The sequence below is a fragment of the Hypanus sabinus genome, chromosome 7 (genome assembly GCF_030144855.1).
Source record: "Hypanus sabinus isolate sHypSab1 chromosome 7, sHypSab1.hap1, whole genome shotgun sequence".
In the NCBI taxonomy this organism is placed as follows: Eukaryota; Metazoa; Chordata; class Chondrichthyes; order Myliobatiformes; family Dasyatidae; genus Hypanus; species Hypanus sabinus.
This window is the reverse complement of record NC_082712.1, coordinates 39,021,698-39,039,677: the sequence shown is the minus strand read 5'-3', so window position 1 is coordinate 39,039,677 and position 17,980 is coordinate 39,021,698. Positions and strand designations below refer to the sequence as shown.

Below are 17,980 nucleotides of genomic sequence, written 5' to 3'. Positions count from 1 at the left end.
CTGCCCCAGTTAAGCAGCATAGTTCAAACAAGTGAAGGGAATCCTGGCTATTTCCGATTTGCCCTTTAAGAGTTGTCCCAAATAAGTGGCTGGACCAATTAACTGATGACCCAATTAACCATAATCCACTGTACTACTTTCATTAATGTTTGTCTTGAATGTGACAGGAAGTGACACTGTAACCAGGTTCGTACAGACACATTCAACTGTTTACCTTTACTTTACAATGAGAGGAGAAGTTAAAAAAGATCAAGTTTAAAACAGTAAACAGCAGAAGTTTCAAGTTTAGTCTGCTTTTATGAACATGTTTATTTTGTAGACAATTGCCTGTGTGTCAGCACGTTCTGCTTTTGTGGATTAGAACACAAAGCATAGAACAGTACAACAAAGAATTAGGCCCTTCACCCATGATGTCTCTGCCAACCCTGATGCCAAATAAAAAAACCTTAACTGTCTGCACATAGCATCTGCATATCTCTCCATCCCCAGTCTGTTTACATGCACATCTAAATGCTGACTACATGTTGTTATCGTATCTGATTCCACCACATACCAATCAATCTCTGTGTAAAAGAATTGCGTAAATCTCTTTTAAAATTTCCTGTTTTCAAAGCTAGGGGAAGAAAAGACTCTGTCTACTGTAATTAGGCATGCTTCGATAAGCCTCCCGTGATTCAGAGAAAACAATCCAAGTTTGTTCAATCTCTAATCCAGGCAAAAACCTGGTCAACTCTTTTGCACCCTCTCCAAAGCATCCAAGTGAATGGATATACAAGTGGATGCAGGGTGTAGTGATATTGTGTGGAAGGACAGGCGGATGACAGGGCAAAACTGCAGTCAGTGGGACGGGTTGAATTGTAACAAGGGGGCAAAATAGGAAAGGGTGATGAACACAGGACTGAAGGTGTTGTATTTGAATGCATGCTGTATACAGAATAAGGTGGATGATCTTGGAGTGCAGATAGATACTGGCAGCTGTAACGCTATGAACTACGGCTGAAAGAAGATCATAGTTGGGAGCTTAACATTCAAGGATACACATTATGTTATCACATTATCGCATATCATTTGTGAAAGAAGGCTCCAAGTCAAGAGTCTACAGCGCAGGCCCACGATGAAGCACACTTTCTTCAGCCAATGATTGGTGTGTCAAGGCCGACCTGGATGGGAAAGGCAGTTTCCCGGAGCAAATAGTTTTCACCACATTGCGTCCAGATATAATCGTCTGGTCTGACACCAGTAGAGAAGTGGTTATTGGTGAACTCATAGTCCCCTGGGAAGACAACATCGATGAAGCCCATGAGCGCAAGTTAACCAAGTATGCAGAATTAAGATCAGAGTGCAGAGTCAGAGGGTGGAAGGTCTCATGCTATCCATTCAAAGTAGGGTGCCGTGGCTTTATTGCGTTCACTTTCCAGAAGTGGCTGAGTGACCTTGGCTTTACTAGAAGAGAGATCAAATCAACCAGCAGGGCAGGATCATCATGGGTGTGGACCAAGTACGTCCTGAGGGGCCAGATAGTCGGACAGTGTATCCATCTTTTGTAAACTCTTCAGTAGTTGCATAGATACCTGAAGAGTAGACTATCTGTTGGATGGAAGTGACCAATAACTCTGATAGAGGCAGATGCCAAGTTGTTAAGCTCATCAGTGGGAGGTGGTGCTTTAGCACTGCTGGCCCACCACCTCGAGGGAGTCTTGATCATATGCGGGCCAAAACTCCTGAGGACAGGTGGCAGATCAACTGATGATAGCACAGGACTGTTAACACCTTAGTCCACGTGTATTTTCAATTCTTATTATTGAATGGACAGGCAGGTAGGCAAAGGGGATGGAATGACTGTTGGTAAAAATGAAATCAAAGTCTTAGAAAAAGGTGACATTGGATCAGAAGATGAAGAATTTTTGCAGGTAGTGTTAGGAAATTGCAAGGGTAAAAAGGCCCTGATGGGAGTTATATACAGGCCTCCAAACAGTAGATAGCATATGGGCTACAAATTACAACGGGAGATAGAAGGGCATGTCGAAAGGGCAATGCTATGATAGTCATGGGGGATTTTAATATGCAGTTAGATTGGGAAAATCCAGCTGGTGCTGGCTCCCAAGTGATGGAATCTGTAGAATGCCTACAAGATGGCTTTTTAAAGCAGCTTGTGGTTCTGTCACTAGGGAAGAGGCAATCCTGGACTGGCTGTTGTGCAATGAATCAGATTTGATTAGAGAGCTTTAGTGGGAGAAGATAAAGTAAGTGGAGTAAAGGGGATTACAGAGGCATGAGAGAGGAGCTGGCCGAAGTTTGACTGGAAGCAGTCACTAGCAGGGATGATGAAAAACAACAATGGCTGGAGTTTCTGGGAGCAATTCGGAGAGTACAGGATAGATATATCACAAAAAAGTATTCTAAAGGGAGAATGATGTAACCATGACTGACAAGGGAAGTCAAAGGCAGTTGTAAAGCAAAAGAAAAGGTATAGAATATAGCAAAAAAATAGCAGGATGTCCGAGATCTGGGAAACGTTTAAAAACCAAAAGATGGCAATTAAAAATCCATAAGAAGAGAAAAGATGAAATATGAATGCAAGCTAGCCAATAATATATAAGAGGATACAAAAAGTTTTTTTCAGATATATAAAGAGTAAAAGAGAGGCGAGAGTGGATATCAAACCCGCTGCAGAGGTAATAATGAGGGAAAAAAATGGCAGATGAACTTAATAAGTATTTTGCGCCAGTCTTCACTGTGGAAGACACTAGCAGTATGCCAGAATTTCGGGATTGTCAGGGGACAGAAGTGAGTTCAGTTGCTATTACTATGGAGAGGTTGCTTATGATTGGTCCTCTGATACTGATAGTGCCGATATGGTCTTCCAAGGCATCTGCCATTATTTGCTCCAGGAAAAGCTTGAGCAGTGTGGCTGAAAGGAGACGGTCTTGTTAGACCCCACTGATGTGTGGAACCACTCTCCAATGGTGCTCTGAACAAGTACCACACTGCTAGCTTTGGTGTGGAGCTGCTGGTGGTTTGAAGCAGCTTCTGGCTTATGTTGTATCTCCTCATTGTGGCCCAGAGTGTATCATGCCACACTTTATCGAATGCCTCCTTGAACACGCAGAAGATGTCATGTTGATATGGTTGTACACAGCGCACGGTACTCAGAGGCTGAATCTCTGTTCTATTGTACTTACTGCACGTCTGAATCCAGCCTGCTCTTCGGTGATTATTTCTTCTGCCTGTGGTTTCAGTCTGTTCAAGATGACTTCAACATCACTCTGCTTGCATGGCTGATAAGACTTATAAGACCATAAGACCGTAAGATATAGGAGCAGAATTAGGCCATTCAGCCCATCAAGTCTGCTCTGCCATTCAATCATGGGCTGATCCAATTCTTCCAGTCATCTCCACTCTCCTGCTTTCACCCTATACCCTTTGATACCCTGGCTAATCAAGAGCCTATCTATCTCTGCCTTAAATACACCCAATGACTTGGCCTCCACAGCCACTTGTGGCAACAAATTCCACAGATTTACCACCCTCTGACTAAAGTAATTTCTCTGCATCTCTGTTCTAAAAGGACGTTCTTCAATCCTGAAGTTGTGTCCTCTTGTCTTAGAATCCCCTACCATGGGAAATAACTTTGCCATATCTAATCTACTCACACCTTTTAACATTCAGAATGTTACTATGAGATCCCCCCTCGTTCTCTGGAACTCCAAGGAATTTAGCCAAAGAGCTGCCAGATGTTCCTCATATGATAATCTTTTCATTCCTGGAATAATTCTCGTGAATCTTCTCCGAACCCTCTCCAATTTCAGTATATCCTTTCTAAAATAAGAAGCCTACAACTGCACACAATATGCTGAGGGTGGTCTCATGAGTACCTAATAGAGCCTCAACATCTTATATTCTATACCTCTAGAAATGAGTGCCAACATTGCATTTGCCTTCTTCATAACCAACTCAATGTGGAGGCTAATCTTTAGGGTATCTTGAACAAGGACTCTCAAGTCCCTTTGCATCTCTGCATTTTGAATTCTCTCCCCATCTAAATAACAGTCTGCCCATTCTGTGTGGTTCTTATAACTTATGGTTCTATAATTCTGGTGGTGCTGTAGGTTGCCTTTCCTGGGGAGAGTGACAATGACTTTGTCCATGGTATTGGCCAGATTTTGTTGCAGATGTTGGTGAGGATGTCTCTCACTGTCTCTCCTTCATGTTCTATCAGCTTAGCCAGGATGTTGTCTATTCCTGCAGATTTCCCATTCTTCAGTGATCATATTGCTGCTTTTCCTTCTTCCCGCAGAATTAGAAAGTCACTGTCGTTTGACGTGTCCTGGCTTGTGAGTACGCTGGGGTCTCCTTGGGTCTGATGGTTGTAAAGGTCTGAACAATACTCAGTCCATCTGTTGAGACTGTCTTCATGTTCTGTAAGACAGTTACCTTCTTTGTTTTGAATAGAGCTAACTCATGACTGTCTCTGTTTAGTGAGGTCCTTCATAATTTGAAATGCTCACCTGCTGTGGTTCTTATTCGGTCTATCTTCTATCTTTGTACACTGTCTCTCAATCCAATCTTCCTTGGCTTTGATCATGTTGCTGATCTCTGTATTCTACAGATCCTGTTGTTGTGTTCTTAGTTCTCTTCATATCTCTTCTAGTGTCACATATTTCCAGGATCTCCACTGTTCACAACCAACCTCAGGCTTGTCCATGATGTTGATGGACTGGCAGGAAGTGAGAATGAATTGGCCTGTCTTGTGAAGTATTTGTACAATATGGCATGGAGATCAGCGCAGAGAAAACCAAGCTGATGAGAAGCAGCAAGGAGCCAATCACAACAAAAATCTATCAGTGGACAAGAACGAGACACTGTCAAATGGTTCAAGTATCTTGGTGTCATCATTAACCAAGAAGGATCAAAGCCTGAAGTCCTTGCAAGGACAGTCCAAGCAACAGTAATGCTGGCTAAACTAAAACCAATCTGGAGAGAAAATAACATCACTCTCACATCCATGTTGAAACTCCTGCATCCACTTGTGCTCTCCATCTTCTTGCATGCATGCGAATCATGGACTTTGACAGGAAGAACTGCAAAAGAAGATCCAGGCAATAGAAATGAGATGCTTCAGAAGGTGCCTTGGCATCTCTTATACAGACCATGTCTCAAACGATGAAGTACGAAGAACCATCGCTCAGCACATGAAACACAACAAAGTCCTACTGTCCACAATAAAGAGGAAACTGAGATAGTAGGGCTACATAAACAGATCAAGTGGAGTCTCAAAGACCATTCTTCAAGGAATGGTGCAGGGGAAAAGAAAAAGGAGCAGACAGAGGAAGAAATGGGTGGACAACATTGCAGAATGGACTGGAGAGAGCTTTGCCACAACCCAGACATTCACCCACAACCATGAGAGATGGAAGCCACTGTTGCAGCTCTCATCTGTACAGCACGCTTATGACCCAGGCGGGTTGCAAGATCTGTAACCGTAAATATAAAGATGATGTTTGGGAAGCTGAAAGGTTTAAAGGTAGGTAGGTCACCTGGACCAGATGGATTGCACCCCAGCATTCTGAAGTAGCTGAAAAGGTTGTTGAGGAATTAATAATTACCTTACAGGAATCATTAGATTCAGTTCCAGAGGACTGGAAAATTGCAGATGTCACTCCACACTTTCAGAATGCAGGGAAACAGAAGGAAGTAAATTATAGGTCAGTTAGCTTGATTTCAGTGTTTGGGAAGATGTTGGAGACTATTATTAAAGATGAGGTTTTGGCGTACTTGGAAGCACATGATAAAATAGGTTGAAGTCAATATGGTCTCCCTAAGGGGAAGTCTTGCCTGACAGATGTATTGAAATTCTTTGAGGAAATAACAAGAAAGATAGACAAAGGAGAGTCAATGGATGCTGTTTACCTGGGTTTTCAGAAGGCCTTTGACAAATCTCAACAACAAAGCGTGCTATTCTTGATGGGGGAGATCTTAAATGAATTTTTTACATTTGCATCTGGGAACAAGACCTACAGATTTCAATTGATGAGGATACTTGGAAAGAAATTTTTAAACTTGTTCACACCTCTTCACTATGTGTGTGTCACTCTCTTTTACAATTTGAAGTGGTTCATAAAGTTTATATGACTAAAGATAAGCTCTCTCGTTTTTACTCAGATTTTTCTCCATACTGTAATAGGTGTAATGTCGAAGAGGCCTCTCTAATTCATATGTTTTGGTCCTGTCCACAGCTTGATAAATTTTGGAAAGAAGTATTTCAAACTTTCTCGGAGCTTTTTAAAGTAAACTTTAAACCCAACCCTCTGACTGCCTTGTTTGGCATTGTTGGAGAAAATGATTGTATTCTTAAGCCGAGTGATTTGCATATTTTGGCTTTTATTTCTCTTTTAGCCAGAAGAGTTTTGTTGCTTAAATGGAAAGATGCCGCTCCGCCTGCTCATGCCCATTGGTTGATTGATGTTATGTCATGTTTAAATCTAGAGAAGATTAGGTGTTCTATTTCTGTACCTAGACAAGATTTTTTCACATTACGGGGATCTTTTTGGAACTACTTTCATAATCTTTGACTTGTTCAGCAATGATGATGGCTATTATATGTTTGAATTTACGACTATGTTCAGGATTTTTTTTTCTTTTCTTTTAACCAAACAGCTATTTTTTTTCTCTTTTTCTTTTTTTTTGTTATGGGGTTTTGATTTTGTTTTAGATTAGAATAAAATATACCATTTCAATATTACGTTTAATTTACTACATACAGATATGGGGCATTTCAACTTTGTTTCTGTTTTCGTAATATCATAATGTATCTGTATTCATCTATGCAAGTAATCAATAAAAATATTGAAAAAGTAATTAAATTATTTGAGGAAATAACAAGCAAAATAGACAAAGGAGAGTCAATGGATGTTGTTTACTTGAATTTTCAGAAGGCCTTTGACAAATCTCAACAACAGAGTGTGCTATTCTTGATGGGGGAGATCTTAAATGAATTTTTTGCAATTATAATTAATCAGGCGACAGATGCAGAGTCTATAGAAGTGAGGCAAAGCAGCACCAACTTTATGGACCCTATACAGATTACACAGGAGGAGAGGTGTTTGCTGACCTAAGGAAATCTGTGTGGATAAATGCCCAGGGACTGACAAGATGATTCCTTGGGACCCTTTGGGAGGCAAGTGCAGAAATTACCAGCACTCTAGCAGTGGAAGCGTATGAAAGCAAGATAGTGGGTGTAGTCCACATGGACTTTAACAAGGCATTTGACAAGGTCCTGCATGAAGGTTAGCCAAGAAGGTTCAGTTGCTCAGCATTCAAGATGAGGTGCCACCCCCGTATCCTCTTTCCCTTTTTCCCATGTTCCACTCTTATTTCCTATCAGATTCCTTCTTTTCCAGCCCTTTACCTTTTCCACCTATCACTTCCCAGTTTCTTACTACTTCCCCTACTCCCACCCATCTAACCTGATTTAGTAGCTTTTAGCTTGTCCTCATTCTCACTTCCCCACCCCAACCTTATTATTTTGGCATCTTCCCCTCTTCTTTCTAGTCCTGAATAAGGGTCTTGGCCTGAAACTTTGCTTGTTTATTAATTCCCATAGATGCTGCCTGACTTGTGGAGTTCCTCCAGCATTTTGTATTTATTACTTTGGATTTCCTGCATCTTCAGAATCTCTTATATTTACCATTATCCTCTATCTTCTATGACATCGCCAATTTTGAATCCAGTCTACCAAGTCTCTGTGGATCCCAAGTGCCTTAATCTTCTAGGTCAGACTACCCTGAGTAACTTTGCTGGATGTTTTACTGAAGTCCATGTAGACAATATCCACAGCCCTACCCTTATCAATCTTCAACACTTCCTCAAATATCTTGATTGAATTTGTCTGATATTACCTCCTTCACACAAAGCCAATGGTGACTATCCCCAATGAGTTCAAGATTTGCCAGCTGCATGCAAGTCCCATTCCTAAGAATTTTCTCAAAATAGTTTCCTACCTTTGACGTAATTTCCTTGTTTGTCCCTTTTGTTCTTCTTAAACAAAGGAGCAATATGAGCTATCCTCTTTTCCACGGGGAATTGTCTGTCACTAAAGAAGATACAAAGATCTCAAAGCCCCAGCAGTCTCCTTTCCCCAAAGCCATGTTCTTATGCATACTGTATTTTTAAGATTTCATATAAGATTTGTACATCCGCTTTTTCTATTTAATCTGAATTGTATATCTCCAGAAAGATGTTATCTTGGGTTTAGCCTGCAACACTGATGTTGTATAGTGCCAGATTAGGGTCATAGAAAAGTACAGCACAGAAACAGGCCATTTGGCCCATTTGTGCCTACTCCCATCAAACTCCACTGTGACCATAGCTCTCAATACCCCTACCTCTACCATCCATGTACCTATCCAAACTTCTCTTAAATGTTGATATTGAGTTTGCATGTACCACTTGTGCTGGCAGCTTGTTCCACACTCTCACAGCCCTTTGAGTGAAAACATTTCCCCTCATGTTCCCCTTAAATTTTTCACCTTTCACCCTTAACCCATGACCTCCAGTTGTAGTCCCACCCAACCTCAGTGGAAAAAGCCTGCTTGCATTTTCCATATCTATACCCCTCATAATTTTATATACCTCTATCAAATCTCCTCTCAATCTTCTAAATTTCAAGGACTAAAGACCAAATCTATTCAATATTTCTTCAGATCCTTCAGACCTGGCAATGTCCTTGTAAATTTTCTTTGTACTCTTTCAACCTGATTTACATCTTTCCTGTAGGAAGGTGACCAAAATAGCACATGATGCTCCAAAATAAGCATCATTAATTATTTATACAACTTCAACATAATATCCCATCCCCTGTACTTACTATTTTGATTTATGAAGGCCAATGTGCCAAAAGCTTTAACACCTATCTAAATGGATCCCTTCTACCTACACAATGTCCATATCTCTCCATTCTCAGCATATTCATTTGCCTATCTAGCAGTCCCTTAAATATTTCTTACTGTATTTTTTACTCCATTACCACCTGTGACTGCATTCCAGAGACCCACCACTCTACTTTCTCTGAATATCCTCTCTCACCTTAAATGCATGCACTCTATTATCATAGGTTTCAACCCTGGGAGTGGCTGTTTATCTATGCTTCTCACAATCTTATAGACTTCTACTTAGTCTCATCTCTGTCTCTGCTGCTTCAGAGAAAATACCCCTAGTTTGTACAACCTCTCCTTATAGCACATGCCCTCTTATCCAGGTAGCATCTGGTAAATCTTTTTTTCCACCCTCTCCAAAGCCTCCACATCCTTCCTATGATGGGCAACCAGAGCTAAATACAATACTCCAGATGCAGCCTAACTATAAATTTTGAAAGTTACAACATACCTTCTTGACTCTTGAACTCATTGCCTAAACTAATAGAGGTAAGCATGTTATATGCCTACTTTACCACCCTGCCAACCTATGCAGCCACTTCCGCAAAATTACGGACAGATCCCTCTACAACACTGCGAATAAAGGTCTTGTTATTAGCACTGTAAAAGATCTGCCACTAACAGTGTAAAGGTCCTGCCATTAACAGTGTACTGTCTTTTTAGTTGATCTCTCAAAGTCCAATACTTCACATTTGCCTGGATTGTATTCCATTGTGTAAGACATGGAGGTATTTCTATTTATTGAATAGGTGTGGTATCATAATCCTGCTAAACTGCACCTAGGGTGATGAAGATACACATTATTAACAGGCTATCAAACTTTGTCTAGCAATTTAATAAAATATTTAACTTTGTTTTATTATCTAATCAGAAAGGCAGTATGAGCAAACATATAATACTGTCAGGACGCTGAAGCAAGGACCCAATCGCAGAGCAAGTACTGTGCGTACTGTGATATTTACTGAGTAGGAAATCCAGGGGGCAACAAGGTCGGTGTCAATGTTCAAGCAGGGATCAAAAATTCCAGAGAAATCCAAAAAACAATCAGGATATAGGTAGAGTCGATATTCAGACAGACAGAGTTCAGATACAAACACTGAAAAGGCTCAGGAAAACTCACTGGCATAATCTGGCAACAAACAGGTGAAAACACAGGACTGAAATACACTGAACAATAAACAGAGGCAGATGATAGGCGGAGCACAATGAGACACAGGTGGCAGCAATAATGAGAAACAGATAAGAGATGGCATACTCATTAATACAGGGGTTGGTGTAGAGCTGGAGCGGAGACAGGAGCACATGGCAATACAAAACCACAGACTGATGGCTGGGGGAAACACAAAGACAGAGTTCAACTGGAGGTACTGACAAACACTTTCTTGGTACCACATTACAGTATCAGTCTGATTACTTTAGGGCTAAGCTAAAACTAATTTTGAAGTGTCTGCAGCAGAACTGGGCATTTAATCGCTAATCAAGGGACAGGAATTGCCATAACTGACACTGCCAAAGGCAGAATAGGCTGCAGAAACCACAGGGGCTGCTGATTGAGACTGTGGCCAAGGACATCTTATACTGTAAAAGTATAGGATCACACATAATTTGCAATTGGGTGTGCTTGGTTAGAAAGTTTTACATTCAAAAACTCCAGGAAGGCTTGAAAGTACCTGCACATAGTCTTGGTCACCCACCTAAAATGAGGATTATTGGAGGCAGTCCAAATAAGATTTACTAGACTAATTTATAGGATGAAAGGGCAGTGCTATCAAGAAAGGTTAAACAGTTTGAATTTGTAGTCATTTGCACTGTTCAATCAGGTTTGTGTGTCTAGCAAGTGATACAGAAAGCACTCTCTGTGAAAAGGTATAGTAATATTTACAGACAGTAAAAACTCATGTTCCCCAAGTTAAAGGCGCTACAATGCTGATTTCTCAAAATACATGCATTCGTTAAAGTGCACAAAGAGAATACCTTCCCAATGGTCATGTCTTAAACAACGGAAGAAGAGAGCAAGCCTCCTGCACATGCTATTTTATATACCCAGGATATTTGCAACTGGACACCATACATCTATCCAATGGGCAAAGCAACTGCATCCTCTAAACAATCAAAACGGAAGCAACTTTCAACAATCAGAATCCCCACAGGATATCATTGAAGAATAGAATAGCCTTATTCAAAATATAAGATCCCGAGAGGCCTTAACAGGGTATGGTGAGATGTTTCCATATGTAGGAAAGTCAAGCGCAAGGGGACATGGTTATTAATAAATATCTATGCACCTCAATTGCTTCTCTCAGAGTATGATGTAACTCCAGAATATTATGCCTGAGGGTAATGGGGCCATTATATTAAATACATTTAAGGCCGAGATAGGTAAGTATTTGAAAGTTGGAGACATTGGAACATTAAGGGGAAGAGGCACGGAAGATGAAACCAGCAGAGATCAGCCATGATGATAATTAATGGTGGAGCTGGATTGACAGGCAAAATGGCCTGCTGCTCCTCTTATCTTCTTTAGCATTTGTGTTATCGGTGGGTGAATGTCTGTGGTTGAGATTTTTCAGTTCAGTTTTGACATAACTCATCTAGAGAAGAAAAAAAAACTTCCATCCTTACCTCAGTAAGCCTTCTCAAAGAGATCAGAAAAACATTAGGACAAGTTAAGTCCCTTCACATGGATTGTAAAGGGCTGCATCTTCTAAGAAGTTGACTGGCTGAATTTGTTATTTTAACCTTCTTACGGGCAATAATATCATGGAAAATTCTATATACTCATGAGTTATTTACTTTTATTAAGGTCATTCTGTAAACTGGACTTGCTTCACTTATAGTATTTTCCAAAGATTGGTACTCTGCTGGCAACCACACTGAGACCAGTTCACAAATATTCAGTGAACTCTTGACATGGATTTTCTCTTTCTGTTGCTTTCAGGTATCATTGTTAGATGTTCTGATTTCTAGCAACTGTAGAATCTCTGGTGTTTATCACTTTTTGGGAATCTGCTGGGTTCCTCAACAGTAATTGCTGAAATACAATTACATGTTGAAAAACAATTTCTTGTCGATGGACTTAGCAGATTCCCTAAGCATTTGTTGCTCAAAAAGGTGACATTGGTAGGAGAAAGCAAAAAGTGAAGAGATAGAAACTTACAGAAGAACACTGGGATTCATGAGCTGTTAAAATTGTGATATTCGATTCTGAAAGGACAGAAAAGTTTTTTTTGTTGTAACACAGCTTGAACAGAATTGAAGTACTATCTCATTTTGAGAAAGAGAGAGTTGGGCTTTTTTTTACAGTGGGAAGAGCTTGCATGTGCAATGGATGGAAATAATCGTAGATCTCAGTAAATTATTTCAATACATCTTGTAGATGGTGAACTTTAGTCTCAAATAATATTCAGCATCATCCACATCAAAATAACCTGCCTAATTGCCGCCATGATCACTATCTTAAAATTTCATTCCCGCCATCACCAGTGTTTAAGGTTCAGTGCCAACCATCTGCAAGATACAGTAAAACAATATACTGATTGTTCTGTGGCACCATCCCCTTCACCTTGAGAAGAGCACAGAAATGAAGTGCAAAGAAAAACCATCCCACACTAGGCACACATTATTTGATCTGAAAATAAATTTCTGTTCTTTCATCTTCACAGGTTTAAAATTCTGTAATTCTCATCTTAACACCGAGAACATCTTCTCCAGAAAAACCTAAAACAGTTTAAAAGTTTACCATAATTTCTCAGGAGTATTTAGCAATGGGCAATAAATGCTGGCTTTGACTGTGATCTCCATGTTCAGTGAATAATTAGAAAAGGTCAATAGCCTACAAAGAACTTGGCATTCCTCCAATATTGCCTTTTGTGTGCATCCAGAATCCTTTGTCGTGGGACCAGAAATTTTTCAACTATACATCATAAACTGAAGAATTTCCTCTCTAGATATGTCTCTCAAAAATTTTCTCTTAATTTAGTATCTTTGGGAAAACCAGAAATTTTATCTCACCAGGCTTTTAAATTTTTTAGTGACATACCATATAAAGTCATATTGTTGTTGTCAATTTTACTCATTGTTGCTAAAATATGTCTTAAGTCAGATATTCTTTTACATAGTGCTTCTGTACTAAACAATAACTACTTTATTATAGTTACCACCTAAAAAACCACAATGCACTTTGCCCTTTGATGTCAGTGTGATCATGTAAAATAAGAAATAAAAGTGTGAAGTTTCAGAGAATCACAACTTCTTCACAAATCGTTCAACATCTGATTTATTCTTCCAACACTGTAGTAAGATAACAACAATTCAATAATTTTAACAGAAGTATGAAATAATAACCAAATCTCTTTGTTAAAGCAAATTATAAAGTCTGAATAGAAAATTCTTAAGGTGAAATACAATACCGTAGAATTAGCACCACATCCTATTATGAAATCTTTCATATTATGAGACTGCTCAATAGACATTTGAGAAATGAAATCAAACACTTTCAGTTTAACTAATAACCTTTCACTTAAAGCTAAGATGCCAGTGTTTATCCAGAAAATGCTCACAACTTTTATAGTCCTTTTTTTTATCATACTTTATATAGTACATTTTTATACAGTAGTATTTTTACTGCTTTCACCAACAATGGCAATTTATGAAAAATAATGCTGGACAATAACTTCACAAAACATGGGCAAATCTCACATGTTTTTAACCCAAAATATCAATTTCAGCTATAGTTGATGCTAGAGAAGTCAACAATGAAAGAATACTAAAAATGCTGAGAAACATTTTTTCTCTGTCATTTGGTAATTAATTAAACACAATTTTAGCAAAATGGAGATTTTGTTTCAGCTTTACTTCTGTGTGTTTATTTTTGTCTTAAGAGTAAGCTTAGAAATTCCACTCATCAGACTCTGCATAGAAATTCCAATGCTGATTCATTATGTGACATGGCAGGAATTCTTCGTCTCTTACAAGTAGAATCTCATTAAGCTGCAAGAAGCTGCAGCTGGATCTCTTTTCCTGAATATGTGAAAAGGTACCTGTAACTAGGTATATCAAAAAAGCAATTACATATTGTACAAAAGTGTATGGCTGTACATGCAGACTAAAGTTCATCACACAAAGTAAATTTATTATCACATACATTACTATAAACTACCATAGAACACTACAGCATAGAACAGGCCCTTCAGCCCTCCATGTTGTGCTGACCCATATAATCCTTAAAAAAAAGTACTAAACCCACACTACCCCATAACCCTCCATTTTTTCTTTCATCCATGTGCCTGTACAAGAGGCTCTTAAATACCCCTAATGTTTTAGCCTCCACCACCACCATCCCTGGCAAGTCATTCCAGGCACTCAGCCCTCTGTGTAAAAAACTTACCCCTGATGTCTCCCCTAAACTTCCCTCCCTTAATTTTGTACTTATGCCCTCTGGTGTTTGCTATTGGTGCCCTGGGAAACAGGTACTGACTATCCACCCTATCTACGCCTGTCGTAATCTTGTAGACCTCTATCAAGTCCCCTCTCATTCTTCTACACTCCAAAGAGAAAAGTCCCAGCTCTGCTAACCTTGCTTCATGTGACTTGTTCTCCAAACCAGGCAACATCCTGGTAAATCTCCTCTGCACCCTCCCCATAGCTTCCACATCCTTCCTATAATGAGGTGACTAGAATTGAACACAATACTCTTGAGTGCAGTCTCACCAGAGATTTGTAGAGTTGCAACATGACCTCTCTACTCTTGAACTCAATCCCCCTGTTAATGAAGCCTAGCATCCAGTACCAGAGGGCATGGATTGAGAATAAGAGGTCAGTTATTTAAAACGGAGTTGAGGAAAAACTTCTTCTCCCAGAGAGTTGTGGAGGTGTGGAATGCACTGCCTCGGAAGACGGTGGAGACCAATTCTCTGGATGCTTTCAAGAAGGAGCTAGGTAGATATCTGATGGATAGGGGAATCAAGGGATATGGGGACAAGGCAGGGACTGGGTATTGATAATGAATGATCAGCCATGATCTCAGAATGGCTGTGCAGACTCGAGGGGCCGAATGGTCTACTTCTGCACCTATTGTCTATTGTCTATCCCATAGGCCTTCTTAACTACCTTATCAACCTGTACAGTGACCTTGAGGGATGTATGGATTTGAACCCCATGGTTCCTTTGTTCATCCACACTCTTAAGTAACTGACCATTAATCCTGTATTACCTTGAGATTATTTTTTACAGGCATTCATAAGAAAAAAAGAAAATCATGTTACAAAGAACTATACATAAACAAACACTGACAAGCAACAGATATGTAAAAGAATACAAACTATGCAAATAAAAACCAATACTAAGAGCATGAAAGTGTCCTTAAAAGTGAGTCTGTAGGTTGTAGAGTAGGTTCTGAGTGGTTGTGATTGAAGTTATCCATGCTGGTTCAGGGGCCTGATAGTTGTAGCTAATTACTGTTCCTGAACCTGGTGGCCTGGATGGTGGGGATCTATGATGATGGGAGCTGTTTTCTTGTGGCAGCACTCCCACTTCCAAGTACTCAGCGGTGGGAGAGCTTTGCATGTGATGGGCTAGGCTGTATCCACCATTTTCTGTAGCCTGTTCCGTTCTTGGTCTTTGGTTTTTCCAAACCAGGCTGTGATGCAACCAGTCAGGATGCACTCCACTGATTGACAAAATGTAGAATTATTTGATAAATAAGTTGGCAAATGATTAATAAAGTGCTAAATATACCTGTTCTATTTAGCTACTCTCTCAAATGGTAATAGTATGGTCTTCAATGTTGTTACCATGCTATCAAATTAATGTTAAATGCCAAGGACGCAAACCATAGGGATGCGGTTCCCAACGCCTGTTTCAGGCAAGCACGAGGAAATCTGCAGATGCTGGAAATTCAAGCAAAACACACAAAATGCTGGTGGAACGCAGCAGGTCAGGCAGCATCTTTAGGGAGAAGTGCTGTCGATGTTTCAGGCCAAGACCCTTGGTCAGGATGGAGATGTTTCAGGCAGACGCTCTGAACATTAAAAGCTGTTTATCTATAAAATTGAACTTGTTGCGAGTTCCAAAGTCTGTAATGTGCCATCAGTCTAAAAATAAGGAGTAGGACTGAAAAGGAAGAATTTACTTCAGAGAATGACTTTGTGGAATTTTCTAAGCTAGAGTGATGTCCAGTCACTTATATCAGTTGAAATGAAGAGTGGTAGATTTCTGGTTGTTGAAAAAATCAGGGGATAGAGCAGGAAGATAGCGCTTGAAGCAAAGATCAGCCATGATTTTGTTGACTGGTACAGCTGTCTTGAGGGACCTATATAGTCTGCTTTTGTTCTTATTCCTTACTTCATTTTGTGCTTATTTTGAAGATGAATTTAGAGTGGACCTTTGATGCATCATCAATAACTCACTCTGAGACGTGAAGGCGAGATATCGGCTTTTATTGACTGGAAGAAGGAACAAGCAGTGAGTGACCACCATACTACATCCTGGAGACTGAGAGGCCGGGCTCAGGCCTTGATCGCCTTTATACAGGGGTCTGTGGGAGGAGCCACAGGAGCAGTCAGCAGGGGGCGTGTCCAGACAGGTGTACGTAGTTCACCACAACCTTGTCAAATGGTGTAGGCCTCTGACCATAAAAAGGTGAGAACAGGAGTGGGATGGAGAATTAAACTAACAGCCAACTGGAAGCTCAGACATACCTTTCAGGATAGAAGAGAGGAAAACACACAACTTTTGTATAAAACAGTTTAGTTGGAGTTTATTAACTTAAAAATAAACTAAAATAACAGGTATAGAATAATAATTACTAGCTGATGTACCAGTCATATTAACAAACCTGTACACATTCTCTGTTGTTCAGTTAAGGAAGATGGTGTCTTATCTGTTAATATGATAGGGTCTGAAATTGACTGAATCTCTGGAGTGGTAGATGTTGTAATCATGGAGCTGTATTTCAGAAGTTCTTTCCCTTTATACATAACCTAAAAGAGAAACATGTCAGTTCAATACAGCACTTTAAAATGAAAGTGCTTCTATTTCAGCAATAGCTTTTCTAATCATCATGTGGAGCATTTGGTTAGACTATTTTTTATTAATGTTAAATGCTCATGTGAAAGATGCCGTCCACATCACATCAGTAGTATTTATCTTTTCATAAACTTTAGTGGTTAGAATATTACTTGTGAGCCAGTGAGGGTACAGATAGGATAAACGTGTGGCTTAGAATTTGGTACAGATGGCAGGGTATCAGATTTCTGGATCATTGGGATCTCCTCTGGTGAAGGTATAACCTGTACAAAAGGGATAAGGACCAATATCCTTGCAGGCAGGTTTGCTATTGGAGAGAATTAAACTAATTTGACAGGGAGCTGGGAACTGAAGTGATAGGGCTATTGGTTTACAAGCAGAGGCAGTGCGTAGTGAGACTGTTAGGAAGGACAGGCAGACACCAAGGCAAAATTGCAGTCAGTGGGATGAGTTGCAACTTAAAGGGGGAGGGGGGAGAGACAGACAAAATCAAAAAGGGTGATGGATACAGGACTGAAGGTGTTATGTTTGAACGCACACAGTATATGGAATAAAGTTGATGATCTGTTAGAGACTGGCAGGTATGAGGTTGCGGGCATCACTGAGTCATGGCTGAAAGAAGATTAAAATTAGAAACATAACATCCAAAGTATACACATTTTATTAAAAGGACAGGTAGGTAGGCAGAGGGGATGGTGTGGCTCTGTTGATAAAAAAAAAGAACTCAAAACCTTATAAAGATATAAGATCAGACAATGTAGAATCCTTGTGAGTAGAGTTAAGAAACTGCAAGTGTCAAAAAAGACCCTGATGGAAGTTATATATAGGCCTCTGAACAGTAGCCAGAATGTGGGCTACCTATTACTATGGGATATAGAAAAGGCATGTCAAAAGCGAACAGAGCGTAGGTGTTCAGCGAAATGGTCTCCCAGTCTGCCTCGGGTCTCATCAATATATTAAAGGCCACACCGGGAGCACCGGACACAGTATACCACACCAGCCAACTCACAGGTGAGGTGTAG

At 40.0% G+C, this 17,980-nt stretch overlaps 1 protein-coding gene across 1 annotated transcript in view; it reads right to left on the bottom strand.

Annotated features, from left to right (window-relative positions):
* Nucleotides 1–13,625: 13,625 nt before the first annotated feature.
* The window catches only part of LOC132396483 (ankyrin repeat domain-containing protein 31-like), a 137,956-nt gene continuing 133,601 nt past the window's right edge, over nt 13,626–17,980 (bottom strand). Inside the window, 2 exon segments of the mRNA XM_059974024.1 lie at nt 13,626–13,972; nt 16,768–16,912. Of these exon segments, the coding sequence (XP_059830007.1) occupies nt 13,821–13,972; nt 16,768–16,912 (297 nt within the window). The 3' untranslated portion in view covers nt 13,626–13,820.